Source organism: Ostrinia furnacalis, unplaced genomic scaffold (genome assembly GCF_004193835.3).
Source record: "Ostrinia furnacalis isolate ACB-3 unplaced genomic scaffold, ASM419383v2 OfSCF7481, whole genome shotgun sequence".
Lineage (NCBI taxonomy): Eukaryota > Metazoa > Arthropoda > Insecta > Lepidoptera > Crambidae > Ostrinia > Ostrinia furnacalis.
Window position 1 is genome coordinate 87,287 of NW_021137720.1, and position 23,726 is coordinate 111,012.

At 39.8% G+C, this 23,726-nt stretch overlaps 2 protein-coding genes across 2 annotated transcripts; one reads left to right on the forward strand and one right to left on the reverse strand.

Annotated features, from left to right (window-relative positions):
• Positions 1–1,887: 1,887 nt before the first annotated feature.
• LOC114364879 (nose resistant to fluoxetine protein 6) lies at positions 1,888–20,909 on the reverse strand. Its single transcript, XM_028321228.1, has 13 exons — positions 20,817–20,909; positions 18,280–18,416; positions 16,023–16,178; positions 14,314–14,467; positions 9,617–9,734; positions 9,239–9,326; positions 8,736–8,902; positions 8,083–8,268; positions 6,429–6,611; positions 4,947–5,097; positions 4,029–4,212; positions 3,342–3,484; positions 1,888–2,516 (listed from the first exon to the last, which is right to left on the reverse strand). Exons 1-13 carry the CDS (start codon positions 20,893–20,895, stop codon positions 2,307–2,309), a joined length of 1,956 nt encoding a protein of 651 aa, XP_028177029.1. The 5' UTR covers positions 20,896–20,909; the 3' UTR covers positions 1,888–2,306.
• Positions 10,351–11,443, forward strand: LOC114364878 (D-erythronate dehydrogenase-like). The gene has a single exon (XM_028321227.1). The coding sequence runs from the start codon at positions 10,400–10,402 to the stop codon at positions 11,354–11,356; it is 957 nt and encodes a 318-aa protein (XP_028177028.1). The 5' UTR covers positions 10,351–10,399; the 3' UTR covers positions 11,357–11,443.
• Positions 20,910–23,726: the final 2,817 nt, after the last annotated feature.

A 23,726-nucleotide genomic window follows, 5' to 3' on the forward strand; every position in this document is an offset into this window, starting at 1 on the left:
TTGAAAGCCCAATAAATATCCTTAAAGAAAAACACATTTAATTTCTTAATAAATGATTAACATATATACCATAAATGTGACTTGAAAAAAGACCTCACTTTGGGCTCACCTCTGGGATCAATTAGACCAAATTTTATGGTTATAAAACCAAATAATGATCACACGTGTCCTCTTTAACAGATGGATGGCGATTAATCCCAACTTAACAGTTTTATAGGCATAAAAGTTGGCTCAAGCGTAACTACCTATTTTTTGAAGGAGTGACTGGATCCTTCTAAAGACATTTTTGGGGTAAAAACCTATCCTTTAATGAAATGAAGTTTAGAACTAGGCTTTTAAATGGTGCCAATATTGGTGGGAAGTGGGTATGCATACGTTTGAGAAGTGCTTGTTGCGGGAGGTGCGATTTATTTGATGCCGAGTGTATGTATACCTACTTTGATATTAATAACATCGGGACGGAAACCTAAATAGAGCCCTCATTTATTATAACGACATGACATTTTATGGCACTAAAAATAACCATAAGTTTGCTTTGAATATAACATTTTAAAGGCAAGTATGGACCACGATCATGAATTTCAAGTCTTAGAAAATAAGAGACAGTGTTGTAGTACTTGAGTCTCCATTTTGTTTTAGTTCTTTAGAATAGAACCAACTGGTTTTTTTACAGTCAGTATAGTAGCAAATTGTAAAAAAATCACAAACATTCTTAATCTCTAGCTCTGGAAGTAGCTACTTATCAATTTGGTCATATTTTGTGGTCCAAGAACTTAACACTCACTCTACCCAACTTAAATGCTATGCTATAAAATTACATCTAAAAGAACTTACCTATGTTACTATTTATTTTTGGTAAACACCCATTACCTATTGACTGCTTTTTGACTTTGAGCAATATCTCGTCGCTATACCTTAGCCTAAGTTAATCTAAATTATTGTTTGATCCATGCAAACACTGAAGTTTCTTATTTGTTCTAATTGAACTATTTGATGCCAAAAATATGAACTAATTTCCTTATAATAACTCGAACTATCACATCTTTAACATTCGCGACGACTATTATCAGGGTCTTTATGAGAATACCTGCTAAAGCAATTAGACCAATTATTATATCGAAATGTTGTCTCGCATTAACGCCATCTATTATCAAAAGGCTATAATCAACGAGAAACAACTTTAAAGGTACGGTTATACGGCACGGGTTACACATGCTTAAAACAAGCCCATGGTTACTTCAAACAAGCTTGTTCGACGAACAACTCGAAATGAGCATGGTTATTATTAACAATATTTCAATTGCTAATAATAGTGGCATCCTTTCGTGCTAGTTCCTGAACATGAGTAACTGTAGGTACCTTAAGAATTTGTTCAAATCTAACCAATCAAAGGCAACAAAAGAAGGATCGTCTGTCCTCCAGCATAAAGTTACAATTCCTACATCGCTAACTTCAACTTTAAACCTCCTGTCCTCTCCTGATGTTAGCTACAAAGTCCAAGGGCTTGATAGTTAGTGCGGGCTGGTTCACTGAGTCCTGAAGCCTCCTCTCACTCCTGTTCTATTTACAGTACTTAAACATTAAACCTCCTGCCTTCTCCTTCCTTGATAGCAGGTGCAGGCTAACCCAAGGACGCCTGAAGTCACATGTGTTCTATTTACAGTACTTAAATATTAAACCTCCTGTCTTCTCCTTCCTTGATAGCAGGCGCAGGCCAACTCAAGGAATCCTGAAGTCACACCTGTTCTATTTACAGTACTTAAACTTTAAACCTCCTGCCTCTTCCTTATGTTAGGTCCAGGGGCTTGATAGCAGGTACGGGCTAGTTCACTGAGTCCTGAAGCCTCCCCTCACTCCTGCTCTATTTACAGTACTTAAACTTTAAACTTCCTGTCGCCTCCTGATATTAGCGACCAAGTCCAAGGGCTTGATAGCTGGTGCGGGCTAGTTCACTGAGTCCTGAAGCCTCCTCTCACTCCTGTTCTATTTACAGTACTTAAAACTTTAAACTTCCTGCCTCCTCCTTCCTTGATAGCAGGCGCAGGCTAACTCAAGGACTCCTGAAGTCACACCTGTTCTATTTACAGTACTTAAATATTAAACCTCCTGCCTCTTCCTGATGTTAGTGACCAGGGGCTTGATAGCTGGTGCGGGCTAGTTCACTGAGTCCTGAAGCCTCCTCTCACTTCTGTCCTATTTACAGTACTTAAACTTTAAACCTCCTGCCTCCTCCTTCCTTGATAGCAGGCGCAGGCTAACCCAAGGACTCCTGAAGTCACACCTGTTCTATTTACAGTAATTAAACTTTAAACCTCCTGCCTCCTTCTGATGTTAGCTACCAAGTCTAAGGGCTTGATAGCTGGTGCGGGCTGGTTTGAGGGTTCCTGTGGCCTCCTCTCAGTCCGGTCCTCCTCGAAGATTGCCTTCCACAATTGAAGGGCTGGCAGCTCGATGACCAGGCAGTATGGGATGGCCACCAGGTAGGATAGCACTGTTACTGATATTAGCAGGTTTATCTGGAAGGAAGAAGTTGTTTGTTTATGCATTAACTGATAATCCATGACATTGTTAGACTATCTTACTATATTGGTATCAGGAGAGTCCCCTGTGAAACATTAGTTACAGTTGGGGTTATCAATTCTTGTAGGTAGAGTACATAGGCCTGGGTAAAGCAACTCTTCATTTGATAAAGACCAAAACTGAAGGTCAGAACGAGTATAGTACGTCGTATGGGTCTAACTGGGTCCTCTCAGACACATTTTGCGACATATAACAAACATTATGATAGGACGTAAGATATAATAAGAAATAACGAAGGGGAAGGGAAAGAAATAGGTGCCGTTTACCACCGGGGGTGGTAAATAAACACCCTATTTGTGCCAACCACCAATCCGGTGGCAAGCTCGAAAGGGGTAGATGGAAATAAAGGATCTCATCAAATCGCACCATTAACGGGACTATTCCCACCGTTGCAACTCCTGTGTAGCCAGGATCTACAGCTTGACCGTCATAAAAACCCAACCAGTAAAGGTCAAGTTTGTCAGTCAAAGTTAAACTGTCATTGGACCCGCAACGAAATTAATCGGAAGAACATAGGAGGAGTTCGAAGTAAAGCTTCGACCTCCCTCCATTCCGGATGACAGGTGACAAACAAAGGTTTAGTATAGATGACCCACGCTGAACTGTCCCACCAAGCTCAATGACAGGGGGGCGCTACCATCGTTCAACTATATGGTTTCCAACATGGCAAAAATCGGAACCAGCGATCCGGTATTGACGGTGGCGCCCCACTGTCAATGTCATGGATAGGACAGTTCAGTATTTTGGAACTATAGTCTCACCATTGCGGAGATGGAGGTATGCACGAGCTGCGTGGAGCCGGCGACGGTCAGCCGCAGCACGATGAAGTGCACCAGGAACACGCAGTACGACACGCGGCCTAGGAAGTGGAACCCGCGCCACTCCAGCATATCCTTGAGCCCGGCTGGAAGGTTTTAAGGAATTAGATAAGGTAGGTAGTCAGCTAAATTTAAAAGAAAAGCCCAAACTTGTAGCTCATATCAGGCTTGTTCATCTACGCGATTTTACATCGAAAACAAAACACGCACGATGGCCCATTGCTGATGCAGCCCAGCAGGATGACGTTAAAGGCTGCTGCTACCAGTGTCCTATCAAGGGGGGCGCAGAGCGCAGTGGCTCAGTTATGAAGGAGCAAAGTCCGTCTATTCTAGGAATGAAGACACACTCATACTTGCACAATGCTGAAGCAACCTAGCAGGAAGATGTTGAAAGCCTCAGCTACCAGAGTCCTATCAAGAGTAATGAAGAGCGCGGGGGCTCTCCAGGTACCCATCTATGGAGGAAAGAAAGACACTTTTGCACTTGCTTAAGCATCCCAGCAGGACAGGTTCTTGCTCGGCTTTCTGTCTCGCTTCTATCTCGGGATACCTAAGGAGAAGCAATGTCGGCACACTCACACTTGCATTTGCTGATGCAGCTAGAGAGAAAGAATGTAAGTATACACTCACACTTGCACTTGCTGATGCAGCCCAGCAGGAAGACGTTGAAGGCCATCGCCACCAGGGTCCTATCAAGGGCAGCGTAGAGCGCGGCGGCCCAGCGCGGTGGTGGCGCGTCGCGAAGGAATACTACTCCCGCGAACACCACGCACGAGCCCAGGGTAATGGCCGCGTGGAATGACAGGTTGAACCACTGCAAAGTATTTACAATTAACATTTACTGACAGGGTTTTTGATACCTCTCAACTAGATGTCTCTGAATTTTTACTGGCACAGATAGACTGCCAGAGGAATACTTATACTGACAGATTTTCTATTTCTTAACACGTCAGTCTTTCCAGTCTTCTGGACTGGTCAATTTCCACATCCAGAAGTCATCATCATCATCATCATCATCTCAGCCTTAGGACGTCCACTGCTTAACATAGGCCTCCCCCAATGCTTTTTATGTTGCCTGGTTGGTAGCGGCCTGCGTCCAGCGCCTTCCTGTTACCTTTATGATGTCGTCAGTCCGCCTTGTGGGTTCGTACCGGAAAACGCAGCATCCGGAAGTAACATAAAATATTTTCATGGCTAATTCCATCTTAAATCCTTTACGTAGTACTTATTATTATTCTGTGCCTTTACTATATTTGCTGGTGGTTAATTCAGAAACATTTACGGAAGAAGAAACATTTAATTCAGAAACAGTGGAAGTCATTGGGGGAGGCCTATGTTCAGCAGTGGACGTCCTGTGGCTGATATGATGATGATGATGATGAATTCAGAAACACGTCAGTCTACTCAGATCCATCTAAGTCTCCATTTACACCCGAAATTCTTTTTTTCATCGTGCAATAACTCGCACCCTTAAACTTCAGATAACGATGAAAGTGGCAGCACCATCTCCATTCTTGAAGTTTGGCCACAAGTGATTCTTTCACGCACCTTGTTCTGGTTGAGCTTGTAGCCCTCGACCTGCGTGTAGTGGTAGACGAAGGCGGTGGCCATGCCGGCCGCGTAGCCCACCAGGTTCATCCAGCTTGGTAGGTACAGCAGCATCAAGGTTTTTGACCCGGCAAACCAGGTGCGCAGAGACCTGGAACATTGGGAAGAGATATTTGAAATAGATTTAACGTTATTGATACAGAACATTTAGAACAGTAGATGCAGGACAAAGAAATGGTGGGTAATAAATACTGTGCATCCAGCGCCTTCTTAACAGATGGTAGCAGTAAGGCGCTGGATGCAAGCCGCTACCAACGCAATGTGGAAATCATTGGGGGAGGCCTATGTTCAGCCAGCAGTGGACGTCCTATGGCTGAAATAAGGATGATGAAATACGCAAACAAACTTGCGCTCAGAATTAATCGTGACATGCTCGAAAGGGCATGTCGAGAAGAAGCTGGTCTTCCGCGGACGCCCTCGAGATTCGTTATAATTGAAACTGCTGGAAGAAAAGTATTTTCTGTCTAAACACTAGGTATCGATTTACTCTTAAAATTACAATAGAATCTACGTAATGCGTAATTACTGTGTTGCCGTGATAAGATAATGAGACTCACTTTTGTTTAGTTAGAGCTTCTGGATTCATCGAAGGTTAATATTGTGGAGCTCATAAATTAAGAAAACACTATAGAAGAAGGTAAAGAAATCTACAAGCTATCAAAATTATCATTAGGTATCAAGACTCATGTATTTTAAATAAGCTAGCTAGTCTAAAGTCAATTCAATTATTAATGCAGCAAAGGAAATCTTTATATTTTAGGACTCACTCAGAGGCCTGCCCTGTGACGATGGGCGTGACGTCATAGAAGTAGGACACGAGGCCGGCGGTGAGCGCGGAGCCCAGCACCAGCATCGCCAGCAGCCAGCGAGCTGTCACCAGCAGCACTAAAGCCTGGTCCGTGAGCACGTAGAATCCCGTCCAATGCCCCCAAGCTACCCATCCTTATCGCTCACGCGTAATTATATTGCTGTCGCGACTGTGCGACGCGCGCCCGCAGTGAATGTGCGAGCGCGACAGCAACATAATTACGTGCGAGCGATAAGGATGGGTAGCTTGGGGTCATTGGACGGGATTCTACGTGCTCACGGACCAGGCTTTAGTAAGGGACTTCTTAGTTAGGGACTCACTCGGGCGCCTGCCCCGTGACGATGGGCGTGACGTCATAGAAGTAGGACACGAGGCCGGCGGTGAGCGCGGAGCCCAGCACCAGGATCGCCAGCAGCCAGCGAGCTATCACCAGCAGCACTAGTAAGGAACTTCTTAGTTAGGGACTCACTCAGGATCCTGCCCCGTGACGATGGGCGTGACGTCATAGAAGTAAGACACGAGGCCGGCGGTGAGCGCTGAGCCCAGCACCAGCATCGCCAGCAGCCAGCGAGCTATCACCATCAGCACTGGTAAAGAACTTCTTAGTTAGGGACTCACTCAGGGGCCTGTCCGTGACGATGGGCGTGACGTCATAGAAGTAGGACACGAGGCCGGCGGAGAGCGCGGAGCCCAGCACCAGGATCGCCAGCACCGGCGCGGCCGCGCGCCGCCAGCGAGCTATCACCAGCAGCACCAGTAAACCTATCGCGTGGAGCTGTAGATCCGCTGCCAAGTACCTGCAAGTCATCTTCAGTCTTCAAAAGGTTTCTTATGTAAGGATAGGCAGGTTTTAGAATCGCTCTGACCGCTCGCTGATCGTCGGCGCTGACAGATCAATATGTATGTAATTGAAGGGAACGTTCCTGAGTGACGCTGATCGCTCGGCGCCGACGCTTCATACATTTCGGCTGTCAGCGCTGACGGTCAGCGTGCGTCAGCGTGACTCTAAAACCAGCCATAGGTAATTCGTTTGTTGTAGCTTCTCCAGGAAATCATACTGTGTACATAAATGCGTTAGGAATAGGTTCATCGAATTATTTCAACTATATATCTACATTAGTGTCCGACCGAAACTAGTTTTACGACCGAAACCGAAACCGAAAACTAATTTCGGCAACGGTGTCTATTTCGGCCGAAACCGAAACCGAAACCGAAACTTCCTTACAAGGCTCATATTTTGAGGGAAAAATAAAGAAATGCGAAAATGCACTGCCTGAAAGAATCGCACAACCTACTCCGACTACATGACTAGCTACGCTATGGAACTGGAATTTACATTCGTTTTGTAGAATAGCTCAAATACTAATAATACAATGCAAATTAAACATACTTTAACGACCTGGTTTTTCTTGTGTTGGAAAATAACTGAAAAAGAAGTGAAAAAAGTCATGTTTTTTTCTACTTAAATCCATTCCTACTCCCTTAAAATGTATGAAACTTGTGTCTGTTTTCTATTTTACTAATAGATCATTATATTAGCTATCGCATGACATAAAATATTTGCTCATTAGTGTTAAGGTGCCCACGCAGTCACTTGTTTTTGAAGGAAGAGGTGAATTTTAAAAATTAAAAACTTAAAACCTTGTAATTTTTTGAGAAATGGGTCAAGCCCCTTTGAAGTATTTTCATCGATAAAATTGACCATAGATCACTCCCTTAAATATCGATCACTACATGCCCGGACACATTGTATAATACTATAAATTAAGTATAAACTATGATCGTAATGCACATTCGGTTTCGGTCGTAGTTTCGGCAAGTTTGCCGCCGAAAACGAAACTAAACCGAAACTCGTGTTTTTAACGAAACTCAACCGAAAACGAAACCGAAACCGAACATTCGGTCGGACACTAATCTACATAAAAAATAAGCTTCCTTTTGAATCGGTACTACCTAAAACGTTTGAGATATTGTAATGAACAAAGCAATATCTACTATAGGCATACGCTAGTATGCTAGTATACGCGCTAGCGTGCCTGACGTATGGAAGCGGCACGGGAGGAGTAACATTGACATATTATGACGTGACAGAACATACAAATCTGATGGAGATGTGAAGTCTCGCTGACGTTTGACCGTCATAAAAACACCCTCCCATGCCTCTCTCATGCCTCAGGCCGAGTCAGTTAAGCGCAAGCCCTAAATAGAATTAAGCATGTGCCCTAGAGCCTTATAAGGAATACAATCAAATCAGGTTCTTCGACTCACCAAGTGTGCCCCATGCAGAACTTGCCCATCGACAAATGGTTCTGCGCGTACAGGATGTGGTACCACCAGCGTTCGGAACAGTCGGCCGCCTCGCGCTCCACCAGCCAGCCCCATAGTGGGCCCGACCCCATGAGTGGGTACCACGTCATCGTGAACCATAGGGCGTAGCCGGCAGCAGGGGTTAACCTGGAACACTCAGCCAGCAGGTTGCTTAGATAACGGGTCTATTACCAGGTCTCGTTTCAACCGCTGCAACTCCTGTGTAGCCAGGATTTACAGCTTGGACGCTAATAAAAATCCAACCAGAAGGTCAAGTTTACTGGGGGACAGCTAAACTGACATTTGACCCGCAAGGAAATTAAACAGAAGAACATAGAAGGAGATCGAAGTTAAGGTTCGACTTCCCTTTAAAGTTTGCTTTAGATAGATTATCTTTTATTGCTCACTGGCTTTTGACTAAGGCTTACTCTATCTCAGAAACGTAAACAGATGGATTCGTAATGCGGTGACCGCAATAGTTCAATATCACATACTGGTAGAAGAATAACCTCAAACGAAAAGCACAAAAGGTAATAAAGGCTCAAGCATGTACAGCAAGTGTAAATATACCCCGACGTAAGCACGATATTACAATAGCTGGCCTCATCTCTTACCTGATGTATCTGTTGATGACGGACATGACGCATTTGACAAGGGTGATGGGACTCTTGTCGACGGTGATGAGTACGGAATACGTGGTGAGGAACGCCGACATGGAGAAGAAGGTCTGCAGCCACACTGGTGAGTTCAGAACCGTTTGCCAGCCGAACTGGTCGTACATCTGCAAGGGAATGCTTAGAATAATTTAATAAAAATAAAGAAGGTAGGTATAAGGAAAATTCAAGTGGCGATCATAAAGTGAGTAGAACTGTCACTAGCTTACGTTTCATTTTCAAAATTAATATTTAGTAATACCTAGGTAGGTACATGCTTTAAAAAAAACTTTGGTCAGATTAGAATCTAATATTATGCTAGCAAGATGTAAAACAAAAAATCATCAAAATGTAAAAAGATAAAACTGACGAACACTAAGTGTAATCAAATATTTGCGAATGCGATAGCCACATACAATGTTAGTTAATTTCAGATTGTTATGAGTATTGAATTAATTTGTTACCTTCTCAACGTAGTTCGGGTTGTCAGAGTAGGAATAAACATGGACCAGAAGAACGTGTGAAAATATGACACACTGAATCCCAAGCACCCTGGGGACATCAAAAAAATTTATTAGAAACGATAGATAATTTAGTTTAGAATTAGATGCTGGCCTCACCATCCGTAGCAAAATACCTAAAAGTCATGGGTAAATAAGCATTTCCTGAAAGGCATACCTACTACTGTTCTCTCAGACAACTGAGATACAGATGCTGAAAAGACTGTATTACATAATAATGTGGTAAAGTTGTAGTAAACTATCAACACACGCTTTGCGTATAGGTATAGTTTTCGGGAAAGATCTTTCATATTGTAGTAGGTAAGTTAGTTGTAGGCATACCGAATCCCTTCCATGGCGGTGAGATCCTTCATCCTCTGGTCGCTTCGGGGCTTGGTGCGGTTGTACGTGAGGATCGCCCAGTTCTTCTTCAGGGAAAACGCCAGCAGGTACTTGTTACCTGAAAGCAATAATAACCAATTGATTTGTTTAAGTTTATAGTTAATTAATATTAGTAGTAAAGAGGGACCTTAAAGAGGCCCAAGTCAACTGTGAGACGACCCAGGACCCAGCCACCTGGAGACACATGATACGGAAGGCCGACCCCTAATAAAATGGGAATGGGCCAGGCAAAGAAGAAAGTTTTTAATGAATTATTTTATCGAGTGTTCGATATTTCGAGAAACTCTCCAAATGCGGGTAAAAGTGGTCCCCGATATAAATATGCACTATATTTGTCCGACCTTGCTTTTACCGCTCAGCACTTGGATAAATAAATGAAATTGTATCATAACTCTCCTTTTGTCAAGAGCCATTATTGTTGTTCAAAATAAGAAAAAATTTGGTAAACAAAAAATTTAATTACTCTTAATACGAGTACATATTTTATCTGAAAAATAGTTACAATTTATTATTGTTTTGTGTTAAATAATTGTCTGAATTACGCGAATTACATAAGAAGTAATATTTACCATCAGTTATCAAGCAGCTGATAACGTTCTTAACTATAAACATACTGCTAAGTTTGCTTAATCGTTATTATTTCATTTGTATAATTATTTAGTCGGTAGCCAGCCATACAGTAGAAAACTAGTCTTATTTTGACCTGCGCTAAGACCCATTAAAATGAAGGTGGTAGTGACTGGAGCAGCCGGCTTTCTTGGCTCACGACTGGCAGATCTCCTTCTAAGCAATAATTCTCCACTGCCCGTAAAAGAGCTGATTCTGGTCGACAATTTTGCGCCAACGAAGAACGATCCACGCGTCAGGAATATTAAAATTGACTTGTCAGAACCTGGTGCTGCAGACAAACTGATCAGTCCCGATGTAGATGTGTTCTTCCATCTAGCAGCTATCGTCAGTGGCCATGCTGAGGTCGACTTCGACTTGGGGTTCAGAGTTAACTTCGACGCAACAAGTTCCTTGCTCGAAGCAGCACGAGCGAAAGCCCCAAAAATGAAATTCGTGTTCACCAGCACGTGTGGGGTGTTTGGTGGAAAACTACCACCAGTTCTGGACGACTTGACCGCTTTGATGCCCGAGAACACTTATGGGATAACTAAGGCTATGTGCGAGTTGATGATCAATGACTATTCTCGAAAAGGCTTCGTCGATGGACGAGTAGTCCGGCTGCCGACTGTCAGCGTACGCGCAGGTGTTGCCAATAAAGCAGTGACGTCATTCGCCAGTGGGATCGTGCGGGAGCCGTTGAACGGCGTAGAATCTGTGTGCCCTGTTCCTTCTAGTCTGAAGTTGTGGCTGACGGGTCCTGAGAAAGTGGTGAGGAATATAGTTCACGCTGCGATAGTTCCCGCGTCGGGTTTGGGATCGTGGCGCGTGGTGAACTTGCCGGGTATAACCGTGACAGTGGCAGAAATGCTGGATGCTTTGAAGACTGTGGCTGGAGAATCAGTGGCCTCGTTGGTGCGCTTTGAGGAGGACAAGATGATCAGCGGCATGGTTGCCACGTTCCCCGCCAAGTTTGACAACTCTCGCGCATTGAAGTTAGGATTCGAAGTCGATTCAAACTACGCTGATATAATAAGAGCTTACATTCGCAACGATTTGAAGAAGAAAATATAAAGCAGTTACTACTAAAAATGGATTATAATTAGATAAATGTACCTACTTATACCTACTTAAATCATTATAAGTTTGGAAACCTAAGTACCTTGGACGAATAAACTAAGTATTATAATTAATTTATTAATTAAGTGGTTAATTCGTTCAAGCTAAACCTAATAGGAAACTTAATATTTATTAGATAATATTGTTTACATGATACGCTTCAGTAGTTGATATGTAGGTATTTATTACGTATCTATCTTGTAATTACAGTATTTACAGTATTTAGGAACAGACTAATATAAAGAATACGACAGTAACTCTACCTAACTATTACATTTTAAAAAGACATTTTAAAAGTTTTGACCTTGGAGATGGACAGTGGACACTACCTACTCAGTTGCAAAAATAAAACATAAAGGAGGTAAAATGGGAGATGAAAGTGGGGAATTTATTCATTTTGCAATCAAGGCATCAATTATTTATTAAAAAAATATGTAACGAATGCTTGCTTTCTGTTACAGACCGAAACCTATGTGGGCGAAACCGCAGGCAGTATCTAGTCAATAAATAAACTAGCTCTACAGTTCAGTTAGAACAATTATAGAGCTTACTGCCCAACATTTGCATATTTTACGTGTTTTGTATATTTACAACTCAAATGATGCGAATTCAACTGTTATCGCAAAAAAAGTATCATGACAAACCTGTTCCAGTAATTCTGTCATTAATTCATCTCAAAGCACGTTTCTAGGATTCTTTTAGCATACTGCATCCAACGTCCATCTGTCCAAAGCCGATATGTGGGCAATACACCTAAGCTTGGTTACGAAACCGCAGATAAACGACATGCGGCAACCAGCGGGTCACGGCCAGCGTCTCGCTTCGCAACAATAAGTTGCGGAAACCGGGACGAAGCCAAAACTCTTGTTTGGATTTTTTACCATCAAATAAGTTTAACATTTAAAAGGATTCTGTAACCTTAATATCAAATAGTAAGATCTGTTAGAATTAAATGAAAAAGAGATTGAACTGTCTCGATTATCTTACGATTTTATCAAATGACAGTAGAATCTCGATTATCCGGATATCCGATTATCCGAACTCATTCTTCACGGTTCTAATTACCGATTTAGGGTCTGGGACCCATCACGCCGCCACCGTAACACGGTACGGACGTCGTCTTGGTTCATTGTCAAAAGAAATAGATTCATCCAATGGTCTAACTTTAATTTATGTAAAAAGTTAATTATTGTTTGATTTTAATTTGAAATCGATTACCCGGATTTTTGATTATCCGAAATACCCATGGTTTTAATTGATCCGGATAATCGGGATTCTACTGGAATTGGTTAATTCACATTTCTGACTAAGGACAATTTAGTGACCATGTTATTCGGCTACATGTATCGGTTTATATCTTCTCATTATTTTTGGTCAAATAAAAATACTCTACGACAGTCTGCGTTACTTTGATACATTAACAGCAGAATCATAACTAAGCAAGATTGCTGGGATTGAAAAAACAATATCACTACAAAAGATGTAGAGTAAAAAAAAACCAGTAACACACCGGGCATTAAAAAGTTACTTAGTAAGTTTCCGAACGCAACCTTTCTTAGTCATTTGTTATTAAATTATTTTTTTTACGGAAAGTTGATTAAAAATGTTTGCTGACTTATGAAATTCGGTGAATGTAGATTACTTAAAGGTATGTTATTTTATGTCAAGGGTAGAGCTACTTAGTTGGTTTTGTTGTTTCAAGGAGTCATGTGCACGAGTACATTCACCAACCAGCTACTACAAACAATAGTACTAAGCTATCTATTTACAAAGAGGAAATACAATTAGATAAACTAACTATACCGTTAACTAAGTACCTACCTATATAAACTATGTAAAGTCACTACATGCATTACCACCATGCGTCACCTTCTACCTAGCTAGAGGTATTCTAGAAGAAAAATAATTGAGTTGGTTATTTATAAAACTATCCAAATCTTAACTTTGCAATCACAAAAAGATATAATTTGACAAAACACTATGAAAGTCACGTGACTGGCCGAAGCCAATGACCGATTGTTTTAGTGCGATCACGTTTGGGGCTGCCTCTTCTGTGTTGTTTTGTAACAATGATAACAACGTTGCATTCTGATTAACTTTGAAATGCAATTGTCAAACATGTCTCGAGGAATAGAAAAGTAAAGGGATGATAAGTAACTAACATAGTTTGATGGTTAAAAATAAGGGTATCTTAAAGCACGGTCTTTAAAGGTTTATCGGACTTGGGTATCTATATTAAAATGAATCTTGAACTTGGTTTTGTATTTTTAACTGACTTCAAAAAAGGAGGAGGTTCTATGTTCGGATGCACTGTATTTTTTTAAGGAGGAAGATGCGCAGATGTTTCTATCAAAACATTCTATTAAATACAGAATAACACAGAATTACAAATCACTGGCCATGACCACCAATTACGAGAGGATATTACTATATCGTCTATCAGTTGCCAAACGTTTGCTTTGTAGCACTGCTATGTGGGTAGACATTTATTAGGTAGGTAATTTAATACTTAAATGTAGAGTTTTGTAAAGAACCGGCATTCTATATGCCTAAGTATATATGGGGAAACATTGGTTCGAGGATTTCCCAGGAGAGAACATGTGAAATTCTCCTGGAGCCAAAATGGCCAGCGAACGATTTCAAATATTGTGCGGTGCATGCAGCTAATAAGTGAAAAGCCAGAAAATATTAAGGCACTAGTTATATAATTCTCTTCAATATGTGTCCCTTTACAGGACACTTATACACGTCACAAATACTTGCTTGCCCTACCACAAATCTAAACAAATAAAGCCATTATTGACCTTGAGTTAAAGTTGACAATTCCGAATCTTACAGCTTGCCCTACCACAAATCTAAACAAATAAAGCCATTATTGATCTTGAGTTAAAGTTAACTGTTTCAAACCTTACCGTCAACCTTAGCGCATCGCTCGCCGAGCACGTGCAGCGTGGTAGCGAGCAGCACGAGCGCGCATAGTCCCACGGAGAGCACGGCGAATGCGCGCGCGCCGCCGCCCGCCTCGCGCGCCGGCCGCGTGCAGAACGCCACTGATAACACCTCGCCCTAATGGATGGGAGGCTTTAGATCAGTCATAGTCTTCTTTCTTTTCCATATTAGTTACTTCAAAAGTTGGAAAATCTTATTTTTCTCTATCTATTTTTAGGAGAACCACAAAAAAAGATGAACACAGAGAGGCGTAGGAGCACAATAATAGATAGCGGGTAGATTGCAAACGATTGTGAGTTCACCTGTTGCCAAATTTCCGGAACCTGAACCTCTCTCAGACATAGGTACATTGCTCAATCGAATCCAGAGTGCATCATAGTTTTCGATTGATCAGATTGATGGAAGCAAACCTGAGCCCCGATTACAGTAACTTTTATAACGTCTACAATCCAGACGCGTTTCTGATTCTGCGATACGATTGGTCAAAACCGCTGACGTACGCTGTTGAACGACCAATCGTATCGCCGAATCGAGAAGCGTGTCTGGATTGTTGACGTTAAAAATTACCGTAATCGGGGCTCTGTAATTTCCTTATCAAACTAAGTAGGAATAACTACCAAAGTAGTTATTTTTTATTTGGTATTCCACCTGGAAATCGAAATCTAAATCAGGGATGTTATGGATATACGTAACCGTAACCGAAACCGGTATAATATTATTCCAATATACTTAACGTAACGTATCCATAACCGAAACTACATATCCAATTCCATTACATCCCTAAAGATCGAGAGAGAGCTACTATCACACGTATACTGCTTAATACGCGACTCTAATTTGTCGTTGATGTCTTTTGTAAGCCAGAGTAGTAGGAAGCAATCAAAAACCTTATTCACTATGTCTAAAGGTCTTCATATTGATTACTTTTGAAATGCCTTATTACTTGTGACCTTCATTAAGGCTGGCAGTAATAACGATAGAGGTCTTAGAGCCTCCATGACAAACGACCGACTTGAAGCGGGCCACACAATCGCGTACAATACATTATGGTGACCGTACTAGCTAACATAGAATGCCATTACTAGAAGGTCAAGGATGCGCGGGCTACAGATTAGTTTTATGTTAATGTAATGATCAGTGTGCTAAAATACTAATAAGTAACTTAATCATCATCATTTCAGCCATAGGACGTCCACTGCTGAACATAGGCCTCCCCCAATGCTTTCCATGTTGATCGATTGGCAGCGGTCTGCGTCCAGGAAAACGCAGCGTGGGACGTCCACCTACAAGGTGGACCGACGACATCGTAAAGGTAGCAGGAAACTTAATTAAGATATTAAAAATGGTAAAATTTTGAGTTTCAGAAGTCAGTCAGTTCTGTGAATCACTCAGAAAAGATTTTAATTGTGTTTCAAATGAGATGAGCCCCTTGCAAAAATTAAATCTTCGTAGAGATAGAGAATTAATTAGGGAATGCTTCGATTTTTTTTCTGGAAAGTTTAGATCCTGATGACGTGGTATTCAAATTAAGAGTCCTACTGGTCCTACCTACTTTTTTCTTATGTATGGTAAATAACACCCTTCTGTTATTTTTTAATTCAGCACCATAAACATCTTAGGTAGCAATCTTTGGGTGAACACGTGATCAAAAGCAAGCACTGTTTGTATTTACCTGCAGGCCATATTTGGCCAGATCCTGGTTGATGCAGTTCGTAGCAGCCGTCTTCCAGGGCTCCGGCCCGTCGTCCTCGCTCCCACAACGAGACACACACATGCCCCGGTGCACTAGCGTCCTGTTGTAGTGCTTCAGGGTTTCTTGCGAGTATTCCTGGAGCAATTTTCAACAAAACAATAAGAAAAGTCAATTATATTGATATAGGTCCCGTGAACTTCGAACTTCTCCTATGTTCTTCTGATTAACTCAGGTCAGGTTCTGATCCAATGACAGTTTAACTTTCCTCCGGGACAAACTTGACCTTCACTGGTTGGGTTTTATTGGCGGTCAAGCTGTAGATCCTGGCTACATAGGAGTTGCAGCGGTGGGAACGAGAGGTGGAATAGGTCCCGTGATGAAGGTCGCGGAACCACCTAGATACGGGCAGTGCAGGACTGTTCTGGAAATCTTGGGGGAGACCTTTGTCCAGCAGTGGAGAGCACGACATCACCCACCTTTGCGTGACATCTCGAAGACAAGTTTCGTGGACTTCCTAGTGAATGTTTTTCAAACTTGTGTTCCTACAGTACCCAACAATGAAAGGATTTATGCAAGACTTGTTTTCAATAAATTTAAATAAGCTAAGTAAGTAGCTAGTAATAATTCAATACTCAATAGTTAGGTGATTTTAGATATAGGCAGTACGGAAATGATTGCATTATAATAAGAAGTTTTTTTTTTCTAATCAATCTTAATTGATTGCATCATTAAAATATTTTCATAAATTCTAACACAATAAATATTGGTAGCGTATATATAAATCTGAAATTATTTGCATTTTGCTATAATGATTGTGCAACAGTGTTTTGTTTCCAAGATATAAGGAAGACAGATTTTGATAAATTGTAACTTTTTAAATACACACAATGCAATGTATCCATTAAGTAAGTACTTTTGGAAAGGGGGAAAATCCCTTTTACTCGAAAGGCTGTCACATTCCGTGGCATCGGCCATGATCCCTTGTGGCAGGTCAGCGTGTAAATCAACAATGATCTCACCGTAACTCAACGTCTATCGCCACCGGTCCACCTTCAAAGTTCACGAGGGAGTCAAGGAAAGCCCATCATGCCATAGTGTACATTACCGGTCGTAATTATTGCTGCTTTTGCTTTTCTTATTGGCACTTCTTAAGTTCTTAACGAAATAAAGCTATAAATAAATCAATCAATAATACTCTACCTCATCACTTGACTCATCTTCATTTCCGAATAAAATATCAGATAGTAAAAAATGCATTCAATGTCTTTTCCGTGTTTGTAATTATGGATTTGTATTTAATGGTTCTTAATCGTTAATGCATTGAACACACGATCAAGGTAAAGTAAATATTAATCACTAAGTTTTTCTGAAGCCAAAAAAACACGATCCTAACGCCGTTATACGGTTGAACTTTGAAAAAATATGGATCTTAAAGGTTAAACGAGTGGCGATGAACAAATGAGATAATAGAACCAGTTTAACTGATTCCTGCCCCCCTAGACAAGTTCGACCATATTTCGAATGGTTTGCGATTTTAATGTGCACTTTGCCTAGTCTAGACCCACTGATTAAGTTTCAAATAGTCTTATCTGGTATATTTTGACGCTAACGCTAATAAATTAAAGGTTCATTTACTGGTTTCTGGTTTACCTTTATCTATGTAGGTACCTGATAATCTTAATTTGAGACTTGTTAAACCAAAAATTGATTTTTATAGGAAAGTTCATCAAGGAGTTCAAGGGCCATCAGGGACTTTCTCGGCAAGTCCAATAGTGTAAAAGTTCCTTTGTACTGGACTATTCCCACCTCTCGTTTCCACCGCTGCAACTCCTGTGTAGCCAGGATCTACAGCTTGACCGCCAAGTTCCTTTGTAGTTGCTTCAAAGTTAAGCCACTATATGCGAACGGTAAAGCGTTCGGACTGGCCGACTCGAGATCCGAGGAACGCGGGTTCAAATCCCACCGCCGCTCGACTATTGTGGTGAGCCCACTCGTAACACAAGCTTATTTAGCTTAACCCGAGGGGCTAACAGGAGTATTAGTAATTTGTGCAATACAAATCCTACTTCCTACTAATATTATAAATGCGAAAGTTTATGTGGATGTCTGGATGTTTGTTACTCTTTCACGCAAAAACTACTGAACGGAAACTTTACAGTATTATTGTTTATAACCCAGCGGGTGAAGCCGCGGGCAAAAGCTAGTTGCTAATAATTTAAAAAAAAAGTTATCTTACTTGTAACAGACTCAAGGTCGCGGAAGGCTCCTCGGACACCAGGGCGGCATCCACGATGCACCAGACGGCGCCTTCGCCCTGGCACTGCGCCCAGCTGTCCAATGCGAACAGCGGCGGGAGCTCCGCGAACGTCGTCGCTGTAATGGGAACCAGACTTTAAATACAGGGTGTAATAACTCACGGTGTAACTGGTAAGAGACTAGGATGGCAGAAAATTGACTGGCTATTTCCACCTCGTCCCATACTGCAACTTCTATTGAAGCAGGCTCTCTACAATTTCACCTCTGATAAAATCCAACGGAAGAAGAAGAACAGACAAAAAATCAAATTTGTATACTTATGTTTTTTTGTTTTGAGTAAAAATTGTTCCCTAGAGCTAAAGTAGCCCGCATGTACCAAACTTTTCCGATTCAACAATATTTTTCCTGTACAAAATCGGCTGTCAACTAAGTTGCCAAACAATTACGATGAACTAAGTGACGTCATGAAATTTTAATTAATTAATAAAAACAACTTCCAACCAGTTGTAAATGGTAAATCCTTTTTCTTTTTCATTTAAGGATCATCTTGTCAATAAACACGAGAACCCAATAAACTTAACAGAAATATCGGTTAAAGGTAAAGTTCAATCATTTTTGCAATAAGTAACCTGTTAAACAGAAAACAGAGATTGCACCAAACATGTAGTTAATTTTGAAACCAGCCGGTCGGAATGATTTGACCATGGTTTCGATAAGTTGACGTTCACAAATGTTCGCTGCCTCATCGGGCATCGGTTGATTGTATTCATCGATACCTTCATTGATAGATCAAGTAAGGATAACAATCGGTAGTGGAGGTACTCGAACGTACAAAGTAGGACACGCACGTATTAAGTCCTACGCCTACGTATAATACTTACCTACTTATAATTATTTGAATTACGTCTGTAATAGTAGGTAAACTTAAGTAAGTTAACTTATTAAATTAATGTTTATTAGAGGAAAATTGCCGATAAATACCTACTTAAGAAAATCTTGTAATAATTAAGCAATTTTTAGTCACTCAAGTATAACTTTTTGGATAGATAGGTACTGATTTCTTCTTTAATTTGCTAAAAATATAATAATTTGCTGTAAATTAATTTCGGTAGGTAATGTTCTTACCTAACCTGCTGCTTTTTGTAGAGTTCAAGAAAATAAATAATTTATAATAAATAATAATAAAATCATTTATTTGCAAGAACATGGTTAGATTGGTGTTAATTTAGTTAATTCCAGCATATTCTGTCGCACGCGACGTGCAAAGGTTTTTGTTCTTAAAGTTATGTTAATTGTTATTGCTACATTTGGTCTTAGATTTTACATATTTTTACAACTCAAAATACTTATTTTACTCATAGTTGTTTTTCATATACCATGATAGTAACAAGTAACAATACAATAAATACATGTCAGGGAACAAAATTTGAATTGCAAATGTCAAAGAAATTTAAATTAATTGTAAGATGTCAAATTAAGTTACATTACCGATGTCACATCATTCTATCATTTAAAAACCTAATCTAATTTAATTACTTATAGCATAAGTAATACCTACTTTTTCCTTCATAATTAAATTAGGTAATTTAGAACTCCGATGAAAAACAGAATAACGATGAATTAAAGAAACTTTTTGTACAGCTATTAAAGTATTATTTATGGAATAAGAAATCAAAATCAAAAATATTTATTCAGTATAGACCACAAGTGGCACTTATGAACGTCAAAATATAGTAAATAATAAAAAAAGAAAAGGAAGCCTTATGGGACACTTTACATGTCTCCTTATCTTTTGGGCCCTTGATAGAAACATTTTTATATTCAGTAATATCACTGAAGCGGCTAAATGGGATTATTAGGACTAATTCTCGTATGTCCCAAGATAATAGCTTACCGCCGGTTAGTAGGTTTAACCTACCCGGCGAATTTCCACGGGGAAGTAAGTAAGTTCAGATATAACAAAACCTTGCAAATAGCGTAACGTGTTATAAAATTTCCCCCGTGTATACCACAATACAAAGCGAGTAATTATTTCGGCGGTTATGTTACGCGATCTATGAAGTGCACGCGGAAACCGCTGCATTTCCGCGGCGTCTGCGCATAGCCGCGTGCGGATTTCGGAAGCACCGCTTGGAATCAAATTGACGGATTAATTGTTTGGTATTAATGTAGTTTAGGAACGATGAAACTTTATTGGTATGTAATTGAATGCTGGACTAAAACCAACATGACTAAAATTACTTTACCTAACTATTATTGCATTGATCAATCATTTCAAAAAAAAAATGCATTGATCAATCAATTGGTATTAAAAAACGTATATTTTTCATTATAGCTTTTATTTATTGAATAGTCTTGTAACTTAAGTTACAATTTTTACGTACGTAGTCCGTGTATTTTATGTGTTACAGTTAACTTAATTTTAAGAAAAAGTAAAATTACTCGTACATAATTATGTTAAGTGAAAAATAAACTCTTTAATTACATAAAATCTATTGTTATTCAAAACAAACTCACCATTAATCTCGACCATACTGCAGCCATATTCGCGCGCAGATATCAGCAGAAGAAATCCAAAGAGAGTTGTATGTAACATGTTCACCACTCGCGCGCGCGCCGCGACTGAGGAGCGTTGCTCAAGACGCGAGGCCGACCCTTCTCCGAAACTTGACCAATGCATCCAAATGGAGCAATTGTGGAGGAATTTTTGGAGACGCTTTTCGTCATCCTTGGAGTTGAAATTGCATAATTAACAGAGACTAGATTTTTAACGAAGAATACCTATGTTTTTATGCTTTCACTGTTCAAAAGGACTCTGTCTACTTTATTTAAAGTCCACAAAAAATTAACTGTTGTTTGTGCTAGGTTTAAATTTTCTTTTTTTATGATTTTTTTTTCCAGGAGGTGTTTTAGCACTGTTTGGTCAAGAGCATTAAACGTAATTAAAATAATCTGTGGAACGTCGGTATTTTGGCGCCATTGCCTAGTTTACTTTTTTTCCTATACTTATATTATGGCTTCGAGCGGTTTGCGCATACTTATTAGCCAGTGTCAAGCAAGTAAAGCTTGATCGAATAATTTATTTATGATAATCTTTTTAAAAATAAAAAGTAGGTGCATGAAGGAGGAACCTTCATGCACCTACTTTTTTTATTTAGAATCTCTTACATGTTGAGGAGGACCATTTCATTTTCCTAGCTGCATAATTAAGTTTTCATACAGTAAATTCTTAAGTGAGAAAAATATCTCATTATTACACAAAACTATCACATATTGGCGCTGTCTGTACACAGTTTTCGAATGAAATATTGCTGAGTTTTCCTCCTTCCCACAAATAAGAAGTGCATCGTTGCGTTGCATTGGCAAAATCGTTATGTGAGACAACGCATTAAGTAGGTACTTACCTTCAGTCATTGATGTAACATAATAGCCTTCAGTTTTGAGGTGTGAAGCATATCATGCCTATACATCAATGCTCATAAAATACTGTATAATGTAACACGTGCTTTATGAAGCGGTCACAGAAACGATTATTATCTGTTTCCACCTATTATTTGGACAAAAAACTTTAAAATACTATAATACCTACTTATTTAGTTTTTTCCTGAAAAACGAAGTTCTATAAGTATAAGCAGTAAATTAATTAACTTAGTATGAATTCGGGAATACTAGTCGGTCTTCAACTTACGATAGTGCTTAGGCCTCAAGCCCCAAAGCAATAACGTCACAATATGAAGTCATTTCCCTCATCTCGCTCACATAACAAATGTTTTAAAGATACTACGTTACCTATTAATTACAATTCATCCCATAGCGTGTTACAACATTCTTCGCTCATTACAGATTCCGTCCGCAACTTGCCCACATGCCCACCTGACAAACCGATCTGCTCAAACTCGTATATCGGCATAGTAATCTATGTTTTTAGTTATATTATAGTTAAATACGAAATTAACCGTCCGTTTCTTCGTTACGTTTTCACGCCTAAACCAATTTTGATGAGCATTGATTTCAAATAATATTTTTTTAAGCATTTTCTGCTATCGCTTATTTGGCTTTTACGCCTTGCCCTTGAGATGAAGCAGCCCAAGAAACTCAGTACGTACTGTAATTTCTATTAAAAATAACCTGAAAAAAAAAACGAAAATGCCTAAGGCGGGAATGTCATTTCTTTAGTTGGATCATAAAGGGTGAACGGACCTGAAATTCAGTTCCGTGATAATGCGCCAGCATTCTAAGGATAAGAAAATGAAAAATTCTTTTGGCAAGACGTTTTTAATCGCAGAATACGCAATTCTTTCTCTGAGAGCCGCGACAAATCGCGGGCAGAAACTAGTATAGAATAGGTACTTACTTCGGATCAGCTCATCGTCAAGGTTAGCTGGTAGAGAACTCGGTGGACGACTTACGAAGTACTTATCTATAAATATTCACATATTTCACTTATAATTCGGAACTTACGCATTCGGTGAACGTGCCTACTTTACGAGTAACACGTGGATACCTAATAAATTACATTGAAAGTTAATAAATATTCTGACTCAGATTGTTGTAGGAAAAGAAATATTAGTTTTCATTTAATTAAACAAAAAATAACACTTAACACTCAAAATATCTCTAATAAATAAGATTTAAGGTAATAATAACGAAAAACAAAACACGTAAATCATGATTAATAACTTTTAATTTGCATGAAGTTTTCGTTTCAATAATCTATTTACAGGATAATAATTATACAATAGTAATAATAAAATATACTTAAGTTAATGCAACAACATCAAACATTGTTCAAATAAATGTCCCTCGCCGGTCGAACTAAATGTTTAACGTGAATACAACTATCTATAATATAGTATACAAGAGGCCCACTCTGGAAAACGATATTGCATCATGACAATATTCGTATCGAACGCTATCTACGTACGGAGTAAAACCTACTCTTACTCTTTCTTTCCGTACCCTTTTTCTTTTTTGCTTGTCTAGATATCGTAGTGCAGAGTGGACCCCCAGCCTGTGTGGCACAGGACCGCTTGAGGCACGATGCATTTAGGGGCGTTCTACACTCGTCCGCATCTACTGTCAGTCGTTTGGAAATGGCTAAAACATTAAACAAAAAGTTTAAGTCAAATCAAATTAATGAATCAAATAAAAGGAATCGGACTTTGACCAAACTTCATTTAAATGAAAATAATATGAATCCATTATAAAAGAACCGAATGATCACTGACTTTTTGACTAATATGATTACTTTCTTAAATAAAATATATAAATGCTACTCTTCACGAGTTAACCTTATGAATACTCAAAAACCAGTGAAGCTTATAAAATGAAGTGGAAATTAAATATGCAATGAGTATATCAGAAATGCCACTCACGTATAGATGCGGACAGGCGTGATCCATCTTTATTCTCTTTATAGTATAATCG

Bases quoted from the DNA above. Each gene is read 5' to 3' on its own strand.
- LOC114364878 (XM_028321227.1), top strand. From the start codon at position 10,400: ATGAAGGTGGTAGTGACTGGAGCAGCCGGCTTTCTTGGCTCACGACTG.
- LOC114364879 (XM_028321228.1), bottom strand. From the start codon at position 20,895: ATGTTACATACAACTCTCTTTGGATTTCTTCTGCTGATATCTGCGCGC. The intron at 4,213-4,946 runs GTGCGTGAAAGA...AATACTTTGCAG, and splicing joins ACAAGCTCAACCAGAACAAG to TGGTTCAACCTGTCATTCCA. The intron at 3,485-4,028 runs GTGAGTGTATAC...AAAACCTTCCAG, and splicing joins CTGCATCAGCAAGTGCAAGT to CCGGGCTCAAGGATATGCTG.